At 38.2% G+C, this 18148-nt stretch overlaps 2 protein-coding genes across 7 annotated transcripts in view; both read left to right on the top strand.

Moving 5' to 3' along the window:
- The window catches only part of MBOAT2 (membrane bound O-acyltransferase domain containing 2), a 92179-nt gene extending 87404 nt beyond the window's left edge, over nucleotides 1-4775 (top strand). For both annotated transcript variants that reach the window (XM_064650487.1, XM_064650488.1), the window contains 3 exons: nucleotides 1244-1376; nucleotides 3826-3977; nucleotides 4539-4775. In XM_064650487.1, coding sequence (XP_064506557.1) covers nucleotides 1244-1376; nucleotides 3826-3977; nucleotides 4539-4761 — 508 coding nt within the window. In that variant the 3' untranslated portion in view covers nucleotides 4762-4775. The remainder of the gene's footprint in view (nucleotides 1-1243; nucleotides 1377-3825; nucleotides 3978-4538) is intronic.
- A 10422-nt stretch (nucleotides 4776-15197) lies between these two features.
- KIDINS220 (kinase D interacting substrate 220) overlaps nucleotides 15198-18148 on the top strand; it is a 77736-nt gene continuing 74785 nt past the window's right edge. For all 5 annotated transcript variants that reach the window (XM_064650486.1, XM_064650485.1, XM_064650484.1 and 2 more), the window contains exon 1: nucleotides 15198-15298. The gene's annotated coding sequence lies outside the window, so the exon portion shown is untranslated. The remainder of the gene's footprint in view (nucleotides 15299-18148) is intronic.

Below are 18148 nucleotides of genomic sequence, written 5' to 3'. Positions count from 1 at the left end.
GTTGTGCTCATATCCTGCACTGAAGACCTCATAAGATAAAAGTTACCACATCTATTTGACTGGAATAAACTAAATTAGCAAAATACACTTTTGATCTTTCCCTATTCAGATGCTGTCTTTTTGCCTTCTGCTCTTCAACATTGACTGCATCAGTAGGTCTCAGTAATCTTTTGTATACATGGAAGTTGTAGTAAAGTAGTTAGATTAGTAGTGACTGTTTCAGCCCTCTGTATCTTTAGCTTGTCATCTTCTTTAAATAATAGACGTGAATTCTCTTCTTTTTTTCTGTTACTTGCTATGTGGTTACAAAACCTTTTACATATTGGTGTCTATGGCCTTTTTAGTTAAAACTCATTTTGTGTGTTAGGTATAGATTTGTGTTCATGCATGGTTGTGGTGTTTATTTTTGCTTCATGTTAGTTTGTATCTGTTTCCATATTTCCTATTGCTTTTTGGTTTTCAGATCATTAAAGACATTAAAGAAATCTTGGTGAAGCCATATCAGGACCTTACCATGTTTCCTATCATTCTTCCACATCATAATGGTTTGTCATTGTGTCATATAATGTTGTCTTCTAGAAAATACCTTTCTTGGATTCCTTTTTCCTTTCTTTCTTCTAGAATTCTTTACTGTAGGACCTTGCCTAATAGTTCAGAGTCTCAATTTTTAATTAATAGAGTTCAGCATTGTCCTTATTTGATACTCTTGCAACACTAGAGTATTTATTACTATTTCATCATCATGCTCACCTAATTGTGTCACATAGACATATTTTCAACTCTAATCTCTTTATTATTCAAAATTGAAGGGAGTAGTTATTTTTCCCATTCTCCTATAGGCTGCTTTCATTTTGTGAAAAACGTGTATCTGACTCATTGCAAGAGTCTCCAGGGTTGTCTGCACCTTCCAGTGTAGCTTTTCAAAAACATTCTTGGATGGCTCAAGATCCCTCATTAACACCAACACCCATCTTTGGATGATTGTGTATCCCTTCATTATGAATAAGTACCATGTGTGATGGCACTGAGCACAGGTTTGCGCTGAGGGCTTAACTGGGAGCTGTGAATAGCTCTAAACGTTTTCTGTAAATCATAATACAGTGACAATATTATTAAATAACAGGAAATTGCAATTGCATTCAAACTTCTGTGTTGGAGATGCAACTGGTAAAAGTAAAAAGGATGACTGAGAAGATTGTGAGTGACTTGTGTTATTTATCTTGAATTGTTTTTGACTTGCTAGAGTGTGCTATGAGCGAGCCACCTTCAGCCCAACGATCCAAACCTTCATCCTTTCTGCCATCTGGCACGGGGTTTACCCAGGATATTATTTAACGTTTTTAACAGGAGTACTAATGACACTAGCAGCACGAGCTGTAAGTACCAACCAAGTATCTTCTTGAATAATATGTTTTGTAAAAGAAAATTGATCATATTCTGTAGACCAAAGACGCCCTTTACAGTTTATACACAATCTGTCTGATAGGGGTGTTTACTTTTTTCAGTTAAGAGAGCAATGGGAATGATTAGATGTAAGGAAGGGTTGATTGGTGGAAACAAGACTGTACACAGCCTATAACATCTTTGTAGCATATCTTTTGTGGAAGCTCTTCCTCTGTATTAACTGATCCTGTGTTACTGGCATAATGAATAGGTTGATGTTATCTAAGATAATTTTGAAGAAATCACTGATGATGAGTAGCTTGAAATGTGGATGTTAATGCTATATATTATAGAGTCTTCCTCCTCCCTAATTTCTGTCCAGTACTAGTCTAAAGTAACTAAAGAATGCTCCCTGTCAAGCAGCAGATAAAAATCTCTAGTGCAGCTACCATTTCAAGTTGGCCAGCCAGCAGTGCAGTCACATTAACAAGCTTTTGCGGCTGCTACTCAGAACCATATGGAACCAGCAAATCTGCCAAGAAATCTCTCACAGTTCTGCTTGAGAAAGCTGTGTAAGAACAGAGACAGGTTTATCAGTTACTCAGTGGAAAAGAGGAACAAATTACATGTCAGAGCAGCATAACTGACCACATTTTTCGTTGAAAGAACCAGGAAAATAAGAAATGAAGCAGACTGCTCTTTGTTGCTCTAAGAGCTAGGGAAGGTGGTATTTCAGACTTCAGTTGTTTCTACAGCAATAAAACAGATGCTTCTCTTTCTTCACAAGCTGAGGGGACAGTTCTTGTTTGACAGAACTGACTCCTTTCTTTACAATAGATGTAGCTTTCTTCTTCTTCCAGACTATCACAGGGAACTTTTGACATTTATCAGCCAGGGGCTGGTGCAAAAGCCAAGGTTCTGGGACAGTTCTCAGGTAAAAGTCGTTTACTCAGTGAGATGAGTCCAGTAAATTGGAGTGTTCACTGCACTTCATCCTGAGTTTCTCTAGTAAGGTGTGTTGTATTCACATTTCATATGTATCAATCAATAGGCTAGTAAAAAAAATAGTTTGAGTTTCTGTATTAACAGGTACTTAATATTAACTGTTAAGATATATTAGAAGTACTTCAGCATAGTCATTATTTAACTCTATTAGCCTTTAACTGCAAAGTGTGGTAGCTTTGGTCCACACTTTGTTCTGTCATGCCTAAGCATGTATTCAATTTGTTTTACCTCCTTTAATCATTACACATTTCAAAATCAGGTATTTACTAGGGGCAATTGTAGATTTGTGTTTAAAGTTGTCCTTCAAGTCCTAAAATACAAGATTTCTCTACAAGAAATTCTGTGAAGCTTCATCTGAATTCTTCAGAACTCAGGAACAAGTCATTGCATGTGACCATAGGAGGAAACTGGGCGGAGATTAGGATGAAGGGTATGTGGCCAGAATGACTTGTTTTACTTAGCTTAACTAAGCAAAGGCTGAGTGGCAATGCTGTATCTACAAGGCAATTTGGGTAAGAACAAGAAGGGTAAAGAAAGGTTTTAATGTAAAGAATTAAATCAGCAGGAGCTAGCCTTGGGTATGTTCTTTGGAAACAGGAGTTCTAAAGAAACAGAGATTTGAAGAAACTAAACTGTGCACTTTGGTGCTGCATTTTTGCTTCAGTGCAAGTGACTGGGAGATGGAAACTGTGATACCAAGCTCACGGAGGCTGAATGGAGCCCATCTTGGCTTCTCAGCAAATAAGATTTAAAGCAAGGACGATAGTTCAGTCAAAGGAAGGAAGGACAAAGATTTACTGGTGTCTTTTAACTATAGACTTAAATAAAACTGAACCCAAATCTGTGTGGGTTTTGGATTTGGATTTTTTCAAATACCTTTGTTGTTCTGCTGTTTGAACAGAATTTTACAAACAAAAGAAGACAGCATAGAAAATTGAGTCAGTTTATATCAATCCCACTAGATAGTAGTTGTTATTAAGACTCCTGAAATATATAATTAGAACTGATATTTTGTATATTCTGATTTATATTCTGCTTGTCCTAAAATATAACAAGTATATGAAAATGACTTAGCATATAGAAGCTTTCATCAGGATTCTGGCTTTCATTTATTGCAACCCTCTATATTTATAGAATGCCTTAATAGAATAGAGTTGTCCTGATTCAGACAACCAGTGCAAAGTTGCATTGGGTTTTATGGAGGATTCATTTATTTAAATTCTGCTTAAATTGATAAATGCTTAAATTCCTGTGTTGGATGAAGAACAGGGAATTTGAACTGACTCCTGTTGAAGTTGATGGGCATTTTGAGTAGTTCAAAGATATTTGACCAAACTGTAGCATTTTAATTCATCCTATGAATTTTGTGTCAATGCAACAAACTCTGAGCTCCCAAAGTTTATTCCTAAGCTAATTTTCTATTACCTGCTTTTTCAGATAAGAAACAATATCAGACACTATTTTGTTGAATCTCCTGCTGTTAAAGTGTGTTATGATATTATAACATGGATGGCAACTCAAATAGCAATAAGTTACACAGTCGTGCCATTTGTACTGCTCTCTGTAAAACCCTCTTTCACCTTTTACAGGTAAGCACATTCTATCTGTTTCCTTTTCTCTAACTTGAAATAGAAGTGTTTTCTGCAGTGTAAGATTTTTGAAGCTATTGTAATCATAATTATAAAATTGATTTGTTATCTGAGTGGACTGTATTTATGTTCCAGTGCTCGAATGTGGTGTGTGTTGTGTACGAAAAACCTTAGAGTGCTTTCATTTTGCTGTCGTATTAGACTTATTTTTCCTGGGGCAGGGAAAAAAACCCAACCAAAAACAAAACAGAGGGTACCTTAGAGATTACCATATGCCCTTGAACTATTTTACAGCAAGACTAGATATTGACTTCCCAGAAGTAACTTGTGATAAAAAGTAGAAAGCAAATTTCTATTCACTTTGTCTTGCTACAGCACTAAATACTGTAAGGGAGGACTTAATTTCTGATTTCCCCCTTATTTTACTTTTCTTAAAGGAAATACTAATGTTTTCTTATCTTACATTTGAAGTATGCAAGTAGGTTTTGACAGTTTATTCCTTAAGTATCCTGTATGAGTGGTGAAAGTTTTACTGAATTATTATTTCTCTTTGTTTTTTAGCTCCTGCTATTTCTGTCTTCATATTGCCAGCATTCTGGTGTTGTTGGTATTTCCGTTGAAAAGAACTCAAAAAGGAAGTAAAAAGCATGAAACCATCCAGCCTGTGTGGTCCAAAACACTAGAAGAAGAAAATCTTTTGCAAAAGAACAGTTACTCCACAACAAATAATAGTTTCAGTCAGAAACAAGAAATAACCTGCAGATATCAAACATTAAAACAGTGATTAAGGAAATACTATGATGAATATATTTTGTATGTTTTCAGAAACCCATTTTTAGCACCTTTTAAAGGGGTTTGTATTTGTTTGCAAAGATGTTTAGTAAGAAAAGAATGCATTACCTAGGAAAATCACATACAATAGCAAGACTGGAAACAAAACAAATTAACCCCTCCCATGCCATGTCCCTGTGGGTCACGCCTTATATGAAGATGTTACCATTATTTCAATGGGCACTCAGGACTTGCAACGTATGTCCACAGGGTCATATGTGTGCCCTTTGCTGAATGTACGTTGTGTATCCCAAGGCACTGATGGGGTGGAATAAAATTGTGTCAATCTAGGATTAACAAATGGAAAATGATTTTTCCAAATGAATGACTTGCCTTAAACCCTCTATTTACTGAAATATTGTTTCTAAGTGGGTGTTTTCAAGTTTGATTTTACATGGAAAGCGCATTTCAAATATATAACACTATATGCTATAACAAAGATAAAAATAGGAAATGCAAAGTCACTAGAAGGCTTTTGAATCTTTAAAAGGGAATTGCAATAAGCATCTCAGTATTTGGAGGGTTTTCTTAAAGTATCTCAAACTATTACAGTACATTACAGAACTGTAAACATTGATGCCAAATTATAGTTAGGTTTCTTTCATAAAGAGTACGATTACTCTGAATGGATTAAAATGGCCCTTCTGAACAGATTAAAAACAACTCAAGGTTCACCTTTTCCAGGGCTTGATGGCTCTAATGTAGTTTCCTTTTATTTTAAAGTACCTAAACCCAATAAAACACTGCCAAGTGGGCTTTGCAGCTAGAGGAGAAAAAGTGGCCGTAAGGCACAGAAGACAATGTGCAAGCACTGGGATTTCAGTGAAAGTGCAGTTTTGCCCTTAAATACCAGAAATACTTGTTCTAGAATAGAACTGTTTTACAAAACGTGATTTTTAATACTTAAAGTTATTTTGAATTTTCAGGCATCAGTTAGTTGATGATGCTTTCAGTATAAAATAGCAAAATTACCTTGAAGCTCCAGCGTGTAGGTAGTCAAATATGAAATGACTATCATAACCAATTTCTATATACTTGATAATTGATGGTCCTTTATCCAAAGAAGTGTATGAATTTGAGGAAAAGTTTTTTCTTTAAATTTTAGATGCAAAGTTCATATCATATTTGTGGGTAACCTAATAGAAGAAAGAAATCCTTCAGAATATCTGACCTACTGAATCATGGAAGTGTGTCAAGGAAACAATGCAGTGGTTATGTCTATTCCAGACCATTTATTGTGATGATGGTCACTGCTAGAGTACTGCTGTTAAAGGGCTACATTTTAATTGCTTATATTCTATATTTTCTTATAATTTTTTTAAGTAAACTCAAACTGTTTATCCACATGGGGTTTATTTTTAATTTTAAACCAGACACAAAATACTACCAGAGAAAAAATAATGCAGCTTGTTGATTAATAACTAGCAATGAGTGAGAAAAATGTTGTAATATTTTGAACCTTAAATTTTTCATTGAATATTTAGGACCAGTTAGATAAATATTGTTAATACTAGAAGTGCAATGATGGTCCTCAGCTCTGGGGATACAACCATGCAAAAATTGTCACAGTACTTCTGGTGTACTCTCAAAGAACCAGATCCTGAGTTTGGTCAGAGTTGTTTCTGTGCTGCCATGGTTCTGTATCTGGCCTTTGGCTCCTTGCCTAAAACTCCAGGAGGAGGATAACATACTTTTCCATATATATAGGTTAGCACTAATTAGTCTACACAGTTAGGAAGGGGAAACTGTATATTAAATGAGAGCAAATGAGTCTGTTTAGATGAGCAGGGATGTTCATTGTTTCAGTGACAGCTGTATTATCTTTAAGATAAAATAATCTGATTTTTAAATCCTCACTTTGATTGCCCAAGTAGACTTCCCCTTACATGGGGTCATGGTTATCATATGCCTCTTTGAAACCACATTATGCTTTTCTTGTTAATAATAAGGGAACACTAGTTTATTTTTTGGTCATCATTATTAGATACAGAATCAGGAAAGACATTTTTTTGCTTTCTGTACTTGAAGGGATATTTACATAAGAGAACAAATTAGAATTGCAAATTTCTGAGTGGGTAAGTAAAATTGGGGTTGATTCTTTCAGCATTTGTTACTGTTGAACTTAAATTCATCTTGTTGGTTCAGGCTCCATATCTACCCAAACAAACACTTTTGGATGCCAGTACAACATCCAGTGTGCCGTTTTTCTGTTAATGTTCTTCTTTTGGCATGTGTGCAATGGAGGCTTACTAATTCTTCTTAATGAAATATGAAAACAGTTGTAAACACTCCCAGAAAATAAGCAGGTTTAGGATAGTGCAGGCTTGTGTGTGACTTCAGTGTGAGTCAATTCACAGGTACAGTTTCGTTCAGAACTTTTGTATTTAGGGAAGTTAAAACAATCAAGAAAATATGTTCATGCTTTTGTTGGGCACAGGTGGCAAGATACATGTTTTAAAATTGGACATGACTTTTTTCCTTCATTATTCGAACCCATTAAATAATTGCAGTGCAAGAAAATTATGGCAATTAATTCTGCACAGAATTTGAGTGTACTGTCTTAGAATTTACCCTTTAAATGTAATTTCTGAGTATAAAAGTACTTTGAACCAAAATCTGCTCTTCATGTAAATGAATTCTCTTGGGGACTATGGAAAGAGGTATTTTGTTTTAATGGCAGCACTCTGATTTTAGTCAAACTGGGGTTTTGTTGTTTTTGCTTTCCTGCTGCTTTACTCATTTTCTGCCTTGCTGTCGCACTGGACCCTTTTTACCCACTCAGTCAGAAAGTCAAGAGCAGCCAGCCTCGATGCTTTAGATAATTTTTAGGTTTTACACACATCATTTGATAATACTGAATTCAAAAGGATGGTGGTGGTTTACTATTGTTCTTCCTGAGAAAAATTGTAGAAAGTAAATTTCCTATGTATGTTTTGGGCATGAAGGAAACACGGCTTAGTATTCTTTCACTTATTAACTAATTTATATTCAAAAGGTAAAAGTGTTTTCTCTATTGCAGATCAGCACACTATGAAAAGTAAATACAACATATCATTCATAATTTTATGGTGCTTTGCAGATATTTGCCTATTGCAAACAGTTCGTTCAGGCACTTAATGAGTTAATGTTAGTAAATGTAGTCACCCTGAGAGTAACTATTTGCTTGCTAAACCTTTTTTAACCTTTATGATTCTGTATGAATGAAAGAGATATATATTACATATTTAAATAATACTTTTGGTGGTGCCCACTACTGTTTTAATCAGAAGCTTTGTTAGCTTTGCAGTTATAGGTATGCCCTTCTTATTCAGGAAACTTATTCTTCTGTGGCCATTCCTTAAGTTGACATGTAGACAGGATTTCAATAATTGGTGACATTTAAAAATATGCTCTTGATAACAAATCATACTTTAGTGAGAAGACTATGAAGAGATCTTTGTATATTCCCTGCTCTACACTGTCATATGGTATCAGTTTTACCAATATAGTATATTATTTATTAGAAGAATTTTACACTTAAAGAACTTGTTCTGTTTCCCCCCGGGAAATAAGTAATGTGAATATAAATGCTAGGCTTGTATGACAGGATGCACACTAGGTAGTTTTGCCTCTTTTGATGGCATTTATTTGATTAGTGGTAAAATGTCCTCTGATGCAGAGGAGACGTTTGAGATCCTCACCTCCCGTCAAATTCACATCAAAAGTAATTTTAACAGAGTCTAGATTTTTCTCTCAGAAGCTTTGCAAACAAATTGTTGACAATTTGTTTAAATACATGGTCAAATGTGTCTTCACATTTGCCTGCAAATGTATCACTGTTGCTTATATGTAAACTTTCACATGTTCAACTTTATAAGTTGGCCTTGAATGATAAAGAAATTTAAAAGCACAAGTGACAATAATTCAGGCTTTCATTTCCCTTATCCTTAAGTCTTTCATTTGTTATTCTCATTGACTTCTGAAATCAGGCTTGAAAATTTTTCAGTTTCAGTGAAAATTTTGAAATATTGCCATCTGTGTTGAAAAGTGATCAGTGTTAGAAAAACAGATGGAAATTAATTTAAGGATTTTAATATGATGCAGACTCTATGTATTAAAAAATACACATTATTTCTGTGCTGATTCATCACAGCATTTCACTACATTACTAGCGTTTATATATTTATTTAGATCCAATAATACTTTGAGCAGCACTTGGGAGTATTTTTAAATTTTCCTGTTTAAAAAATCAATTGGCAATAAATACTTAAACAAGTATTATATGCTGTTCTGAATAAGTATGTAAGCAGATACTCTAGTGAATTGAGCCTACTCTCATAAGATTACTGGATCTGTCTGGATCTCACCTAGCTTGCACTGTCAGTCTTCACTTTCTTCACAGTCATGGTGGAAAAGCTGGCAGTGGAGAAGTTTCTAGTCAGAACATGTCCTGTCTGTGGCTGGAAGGGTTTGCTACACAATTCCTGTGAGGAGCTAACCCTCTGTGCAGAGCTTGGCAGAGATTCTACTTGCTTGTGACCTAGCCTGCCACTGCTCAATGCTACATCTGTCTGGATTTTTGATGTGTTTGCTGTCTTAACCTAGACATTTATCAAACACCATGAAATCCAGGCATCCACGAAGTCACCCTGCAAGGTTACAACTGCAAATATCGCAACACTTGGTTGTTATGGTCAAAACGAAATGAAAACAAAATTTCTTCAAAACTTGTTTTGAGATGAGCTTTTTGTAGGTTTTTACAAAATGTAGCCATCAACTGTATCAATTTTCATTGCATTAAATATTTAAAACATATTTTTGCTCAGTTTAGGTATACAAATTTGCAAAAGCAAATTTTGCCGCTTCATCATTGTCTGTGCATTAGTTGTGTGTCCAGTGACTTAGCCCCCGTTTTGGTTTTAGATGGTTTTAAATTTTCTAAACCCATGTACATATCCATATAATTTGTGTAAACTTTGAGTTGACAAACTGCAGTTACATATAGCGTGCATAAATACATTTAAAATAAGCTATATCAATATTCAGATGAGGCTGGTGTTGAGCCCTCCGGTTGTACATTACATCTGAAGGCTGTGGGGCTCTGTTCTCAGACTACTAAGCTTTCTGCTTCCTAAGATGAAAATAGAATCTGTTGTTTACACTTTCAGTGGCAAGGAAAAGGCTTCTTTCATTCTGTTGCAAAACCAACCTTTACAGGATATTCTCCTTCAGGCTAGGAATAGAAATCTTGACTTCAGACTGAGATCTGAGATAGGGCCACGTTCAGAGGAAATTTTTTATATTAGTAGTGACTCAGTCCAGCACCTTACTCCAAACACCTCCTGGCAAAACAGACCTCTTCACAATCTTCTTCCTTCCTTTCATTCTCTAAGGGATGAATACCCCAAGCTAGATTTCTTCAGGTTTCACTGCAATATGTCATATGAATAGGTAGCTGTGGTCCATGCTTTAGTCAGATTCAAGACTGGGACAATATAATCTGAAATAAAAAGCAGAGAAACAGGGTGCCTAGAGACCAGTAATTGGAATAGTGCAACACTACGTATTAATGGTGCAACAATTGTCACAATAAGTTAAGGAGTATTTGCCTATGCATCTTTTGCCTTTTGATGTGTTTATCAGTTCTCTTTACATCTTTTCTTTGTATCTTCTTTTGTCCAGTGGTATTGACTATTTCTATGAAGAATCTGCTGATGTGTCTTACTGTGACAAAGGTGTCAAAATGCTACAATAGTAATTAGGTAGTTATTCTGAAATCCCAGACCTCAGATGTGTTCTAGATCAGTTAGAAGAGAACATTCAAAATGTATTGGGTGAAAAATAGTGTAAAATGGGTAAACATAGCATTATTCAAAGATGTTGTAATAAGTTATTCAATTTAAGAATTTAAAATATGGAACTTTGTTCTTTCCTGCCTTGGTTACACATTCAAGGGAATAGTTTTACCTCAATGCAGAAGTAGTTATGCCTCCAACCACCCATATGTTAAGGTGAGAGAACACCCCTAAAAAGTGGATAGCTACAGTGTTCCTAAATTTGCCTTTCCTGGTTCAGATTATAATACATTGTCAGTGAATTTCATTTTTATTATTCCAAAATATATATTTTTTAAAAAGTGTTATTTTTCAACAGATCCATAAACTAAGTGTTGGTGTATGGTAAAATTAAAATACCACTGTTAGTTACACTGTGATTGTGATATTTTAATAATTACTTATTTCTAATTTGTCTCAGCAGTGCTGCAGAAGCAGCATGCTGTTATGTTTTAAAGGTGTTTTTAACTTGCCTATAAATGTTTTTTTCTAATTTGTGTCTTTAAATCTGATTAAACTGTAGTTTAAAAGAAAAGCAAACTTCTTTTTGTCTAAATTCTTTGGTGTCTGTCTTTAATGAGTAGTAAAGAACAAAATTATTTTAATGCGGTTTCTCCTTTTAATTACTAAACATACACTGCATGGATTTACACTGTTATTTGGAATGTTCTACTTCAAAATTGGTTTTATTTAATTTGTTTTCTAGAGCTCATATACAAGTATATGTATATAATTATTTTCCAGTAGAGCTGGTAAATAAAATTTCAAGTCTAGCCTCTTGTTACTTGGGAAAGATACTGGAGCAACTTTCAATTCTCCGTCTCGGAGCATATTGCTGCCTGACAAGCACTAGTTCCAGAAATGACCAACTGGTGTATTTTTAGCTTCAGAAATGGAAACCTCATAACTGAGAAATCAAATTCAGTGTTTTGAAGAAGCTGCTGCTTTGATTGATGGTTCCAAAGAAGCAGGGCTAAATGGGTACCATACATGTACTTTTTTTTTTTTTCTTTTTTTCTTTTTTTTTTTTCTTTTTGAAACTTGACTACCAGGACTCTGCTACGGCAGTTTCTGTTGGCTGGTGACAGGATGTTAAAGCTGACTGAGACTTCTTGACCTGCAGGTTTTTACCATGTGTGCTTAGATTGTTAGAGAAAAGAAGGGATATTATATATCACTATTGAACTATATGACTATATATCACTAAAACGCTATTAAATAATTTTTTCTCTTTTCTTGATCTGGTATTAATTCTGCTTCTGTACAAACCTTGTAAAGCCAATGTTTTTGAAGACATCTTTACAGAGATCTGTTTCTGCCTTTACACAGATCTGTTTCTGCAAGGGGTCCTACCCTAGAGGAATACTGGAATGTTTGTGTTGTTCTCTTGAAATGCCCTACTGAAGCAATGGTATTTTTAAGCCTTGTGTGTTCAGAATTCTTGGACAAGCTATATGCAATTTTAGAAGCTCTGGTGATTTGTGTCATTCTAACCAGAAGTTAGACTGCAATAGAATTTGCGTTCACAAATAAACATTCACAACAGAGTCGGTCGGGAGTATGCAGTGTCTTCATGAACCAAACAATCCTGCATTTATTGAAAAATTAATTTGAACAGATTACGATAAAACACAGCTTTCTGGTACTACTTCAGAATGCTAAGACTTGTTGGTGATGGAAATTTTTAACTCTGTTCTTTTAAGGTACCGCACAGAAAGTGTCATGATTAAGAACATCCTGAAGCCAGCAGATGTTTTCCTGTGTCTATAATTAACTTAATTCCATCTGAGTAACTTCCTGATAACATGCAGGATGTTTCAGTATAGAATACAGAAGTTGTTCTAGGGAGGGATGTGTTCACCCTACTTTCTAGATCAGAGTTGGAGACTTGTACCCTCAGCAGAGTTTAGCAGTATATCTTACAGCTCTTCCTAGGATGGTCATGTATAATAGAAAAAGAGTTATTACTCTGTGTGGGCTAAAGTTTATCTTTCCAAACCAAATAAACCACAGTGGGACCACATTTCACTGCCTATGTGAAGTAATCCCTGGTGAGAAAGCGTCGTTCTTCTTAGTGTAGGGTACAACTGGAAGAGCACAAGGAGCTGGATACATCTGTAGCACAAGTGGATGAAAGTGAAGAACCATACAGACAACTGTGCTTTCTCTGCCTCCATATTCACAGTGTTTGTACAGTTCCTTTTTGTGCAGGAGGGAAGGAACTACTGTTTCTGCCTAATAACTTTGTAACTGCAGGGTGAAAACACAGCTAGCACCTGATGGGTGGAAACACTGATACTGGAATAAGGATTTGGGCTATGAGGAGATCATGAAGTGAGATACTAATATATGTTTCCGTATCAATTCTGTAAAAAAAGGGTAATATTTTGAAAATGTTTCAAAATCTATAAATACTAAGAGGCAGTCTTGTCAGACTGTGGTTTCTCTTATGTAAATAAGATTACACAGATGCTTGAAGCATCAGGACCACTCTTTCTTGAATAGTGGCCCTTACACATATGTTCAGGTAGCACGGTGGGCACTTTTCAGCTCAGCATTAACTGCAGGGATTCATCCTCCATTTGTTCGTATTGTATTTCTATTGTGTAAAGAAGAATATGCTTTAAGTACTTAATTTCTCCCAGTTTTTCTGCTGAACCAGTGTTTTAGGGCAATATCTAAGTGGATTTAGCTTTTGAATTTCACAACTTGCACCTTTGCTTTGTATTAACAACTTTTGTGCATGAAAGACAGCTGTATATTTTATCAGGGTGTGAAGACTTTCTTAAGGTCATATGAGAATTCATGCTTTAAAAAGTGAGCTTGCTGCATGCTTTCTGGATTATAAGTATTTGAGATATATAGGAAGCCCTGTTGGAAGCAAACAGTCATAGCTCTTTACAGAGGTGAAATATCTCAGTGTTGTAAAGATTTATATCAACACTTGGGACTCAGTAACCTTAGAAATGGGGGCTCTGCTCCTTTGCCTGGCTGGTTTGCTGCCATCCCAGGTTTCAGGTAGGTTCCATGATCTCCTGGGGAGATGTTATTGCTATAGTCATTAGAGATCATCTCTCATCCAGTCGTCCAAATGAATTAGATGCATCTGTTATCATGAATTTGGACTGTGCTGAAGATTGAAGTGGCATTTTACAGTCACTAGATGCATTTTTAGGATCACTGAAAGCACTGATAACATGTAGGGAATGGCATCAGGTGACTGTAGCCACACACACCCCAGCCTGGGCTGTGAGGGGAATTTTCGAAATACCTGTGAAGCTGCTTGGTCACCTGGGCTTTGGAGGAGTCTGGGAGAAGCTGGTAAATCTCAAAGTATGTGGTGTTATTGCAAAATGTGGAATATGTCAAAATTATCTTAAGTCAGGACGTACTCTGATCTTGGTGTACTTCCAGGCCTAATCAGCAAGAAAGGCGACCTAATCAATGGAACAGAGAGCAGCCAGCATCCCTTACTCAAGGACATCCTGGAGCTAACAAGATTTTGATGTATGTCTGTATTTATTGCCTGCTTGGCAAAAGACCAAGGTCCATGTATCCTATAGTTGGACAATCATTGTAATACTAAAAATCACTCCTACAGGTCAAAAAGAAGTGGAGACCCTTCCCCTGAACATGCGTAGAAGTTAGCTGGGGTTATGCAACTGTTACGGAAATTGCAAACCAACCCAAGGGGTTGCACTTGGGAGGTTACTGACACTGAGTTTCTGTGTATAAATCTTAGAATTGTAGAATCATAGAACGTGCCAGGTTGGAAGGAACCCAGCAGGATCACCGAGTCCAATTCCTGGTCCAGCGCAGGATGCCCCAAGAATCCCACCGTGTGGGAGGATTGTCCAAACAACTTTGGAGAGTGTTGTCCAAACAATTCTTGAACGCTGTCAGGCTTGGTGCTGTGACCACTTCCCTCGGGAGCCTGTTCCAGTGCCCAACCACCCTCTGGGTAAAAAAGCTTTTCCTGCTATCCAGCTTAAACCTCCCAACTCGGCTTCATGCTGTTTCCTCAGCGTTATTAATTTTCAAATTATTACTAACATCAACATTATTAATAATGGTGCATAAACTCCAGCGGGGCTTGCTTGATTTGTGGAATCCCACCGAGCACGCAGGCTTGTGCCCTCGAGAATAAATAAATAACCGAAGTCTCTCTCGAGTATGTGATTATTGGCTTGTTGCACACCGGGTAACGAATCCGAGTTTCACGGACAACGGCGAGGTGAGGTGAGACTTACTCTTTTTTTTTTCCTGTTTCCCAGCGGCAGCCCTCACCCCCGGTCTGACCACCACCTGTCTCTGGGTTATCCGTCAGGCAGCAGCAATTTTCCACAAACCCTTTTCCCCCTCTTTTTTTTCAGACAGCAGCCGGAGGACTGCCGTAGGCTCTCCAGGGCGGTGCCCCCCTCGGCGCTGCCCCGCCGGTGCTCCCGGGCCGGGGTTGCCGTGCCCGTCCCCGCCGCCCGCGGCCACGGGCGCGCCTGGGCCCGGGCGGAGCCGCCCCCGCGCGTCACGGCCCGGGCGGGCGGAGGCGCAGCCAGGGAAGATGGCGGACGTCGCCGCTGGGGCGAGCTGAGTAGCGCTCGGGGCCGCCGCCTCTCTCCGTGTCACTCTCCGGCCGGGCTCGGGGAGCCGCCGCAGGGGCCGAGTCCCCCTGGCCGTGGGGTGAGTGGCGGGGGGAAGGCGGGGAGCGCGGGCCGGGCGCGGAAGGGCAGAGGAAGGACACGGTGGCGGGGGGGTGGGGAGGCGGCGCTGCCGCTGCCAGACAAAGGGCACCGCGGGGCCGCTCCCGGAGGGGCCCCGGGGGAGCGCGGGGCGAGAGGGATGCATGTCCGCGGTGGGCTCTGGGGCCTGGTACCACAAGCCTCGATGCCCTCACTGGAGGGCCGCGGGCTGGCAGCGGCGGCGTGTCCGCTCCGGCCGGGGCATCCCGGGGCTCCGGCGGCGCCGTGTGCGGGGCGGACCGGGCTCGGTGTGGGGGTGTCGGGGGCACCGCGAGCGTCCCGAAGGTGCCGCGAGCACGGCCGGGGTTCGCTGTCAGCCCCGCCCTGGCGGCGGGGGAGCCTCTTGTTCCGAGTTCCTCTCCTTCTGTTGACTCGGAAAGGTATATAACGGTAGATAAGGAAAGTTTCTAGCATGTGATTTCCAAGATGAAGAATGACAGAATGGTTGAGGTTGGCGGGGGACTTCCGCAGGTCATCTGGTCTAACCCCTCTCCTCAAGCAGGGACAGCAAGAGTGGATCACCCAGGACAGTGCCCAGACGGCTTTTGTGTATCTCCGAGAACGGAGACTCCACAATCTCTCTGGGCAGCCTGTGCTAGTGCTGGGTCACCCTCACAGTAACAAAGTGTTTCCTGATGTTCAGACAGAGACTCCTTTGAGTCCAGAGAAGGGCATCGAAGCTGGTGAAGGCTCCTGTAAGGAATGGCTGAGGGAGTTCTGGGATTGTTTAGCCTGGAGAAAAAGAGGCTCAGGGGTGATCTTACTGCTCTGTACAATTACCTGAAAGGAGGTTGCAGGCAGGTGGGGATCGGCCTCTTCTCCCAGGCAACAAGCAATAGGAGGAGAGAACATACCCTCAAGCTGTGCCAGGGAAAGTTTAGGTTGGGCATTAGGAGGAATTTCTTCACAGAAAGAGTGATTAGACACTGCCCAGGGAGGTGGTCAAGTCATTGTCCCTGGAGGTGCTTAAGGAAAGATTGGATGTGGCACTTAGTGCCATAATCTAGTTGACACCTTGGTGTTCAACCATACTTGATCTCTTTTCCCAGCTTAATTGATTCTTTGATTGATTCCATGATGCTGTGTTTCAGTTTGTGCCCATTGCCTCAGGTCCTGCCACAGGGCACCACTGAAGGAGTAGTAAAATCTCTGAAAAGTAATAGGGCTTTGCCACTTCTCGTATATGCTTAAAAATTGGTTGAAAAAGTGATTTCCTCTCGATAACTTTTGGTAAAGAATTGATGGAGGGAAGAATAATATGTCTTTTCCTGAAAAAGTGTTTGAATCATGAGATTAATTGCCTGACACCCCCTCCCCCCATCAAATAGTAAAGAAATGGAATGGAAAAAGGAGGTCTTTTTCTGAGATCAGAACATGTAAGAAAATCTACCTCTTTGTATACTGGATAGGCATCTATTCATTGTTCTGCAGCACTGTTTATTTAAAATGAATTGGTTATGAAGGAATTCAGATCTGCTTGAAATCCTATGTGACCACAGCATATGAAATGTTCCATGTTAAAGATCTGTATCACACGATTGACTTTCTCCTTAAAGTGTAAATACTGTAAAAGTTAGATTTTTGTCTTACATCTTGTGTCTGTGGCTAATAAACCCTTGATTTTGTGGTACAGAGAAACGTGTTGGCCATATGAGACCGTGTAAGGTGATGTTGCAGACTTTTTTGTTGTGCTTGCATGTGTTTTATACAGGTTTTGACAATTGATTTGTGTTGGTTGGTATAATTTAAAAAACCCCTTAATAATGCTACCTGTTTCTATTTGTTTTCTTTCATTTGATCATTTAAAACCCAAAATAGTGATTTGTAGGACTGAGCATTTTGTATTTTGTACAAAAATTGAATTATCTCTTAGAATTCACATGTTTTTAGCAATACATTAATGTTTATTGACTATATTTAAATTTTGTCTCAAACTAGTTTCTCTAATAAAGTATAGATCCTTTTATCAGATACTTCACAAACACTTTAACTGATTTTTAACAAGGGTAGAACATAGACATATCTGATAGTTCCTATCAGCTGACAATAGCACTTTATTTTAAATATGTATTTACATTTTTCCAGTCTTTTGTGTGTAATCCCCAGTCCCCATGGGTTTATTAAAAAAAATTTAAAAAATCCATCACTACAATATTTCAAAATGGCTGTTGCCTTGAGTGCATAACGTAGAAAAGAAGGGCTTGTTTATCACTGATTTCCTGTATTTCTTACTGTGTACAGTAATAATGGTTACAGCCATAGAGACCTCCTTTTGTGCAAACATTTTTTAGTCATATTGGCTTTGGGTTTCAAAATAAGAATGTCTGTGTCTCTAGCTTTAGTTCACTTTTTGTATATTGAGAATTTTTGAGTTACTTTATTTTGTTCATTGATAGAAAGTAGCAAAAAAAAGGTAATCTGTTAAAAGGTTTGGACAATAGGAATGTGGCTAAGAGAAGTAGAATAAATGTTCCCAGATAAATAAGGAAAAACTGAGAAGTAGCATAAGGTCATTAGTCACACCGGAATTTCAGACACTGGAGAAGAGGTGTGGGTGTAGACTACTTATGGAAACTTAGATTTGTTATTTCTCTCCAACTCTGAATACCAGAAATTAATATTTTTAGAGATTCATTTCAGCTATTCTGAAAATTTATTCTGTAAACAGAATCCTGGTTGACTCAGTCTCCATGGAAAAAATATTTTAAAATATTTACCACTTCAAGTGATGCCTGACTTGTGATCTCTTAGCGTTTGGGAAGTATGTCCATTTAGGAAGGGATTACAATAA

This window comes from Pseudopipra pipra, chromosome 3 (assembly GCF_036250125.1).
Source record: "Pseudopipra pipra isolate bDixPip1 chromosome 3, bDixPip1.hap1, whole genome shotgun sequence".
NCBI lineage: Eukaryota > Metazoa > Chordata > Aves > Passeriformes > Pipridae > Pseudopipra > Pseudopipra pipra.
Note: the sequence above shows the minus strand (reverse complement) of the source record. Positions and strands in the feature narration are given on the sequence as shown.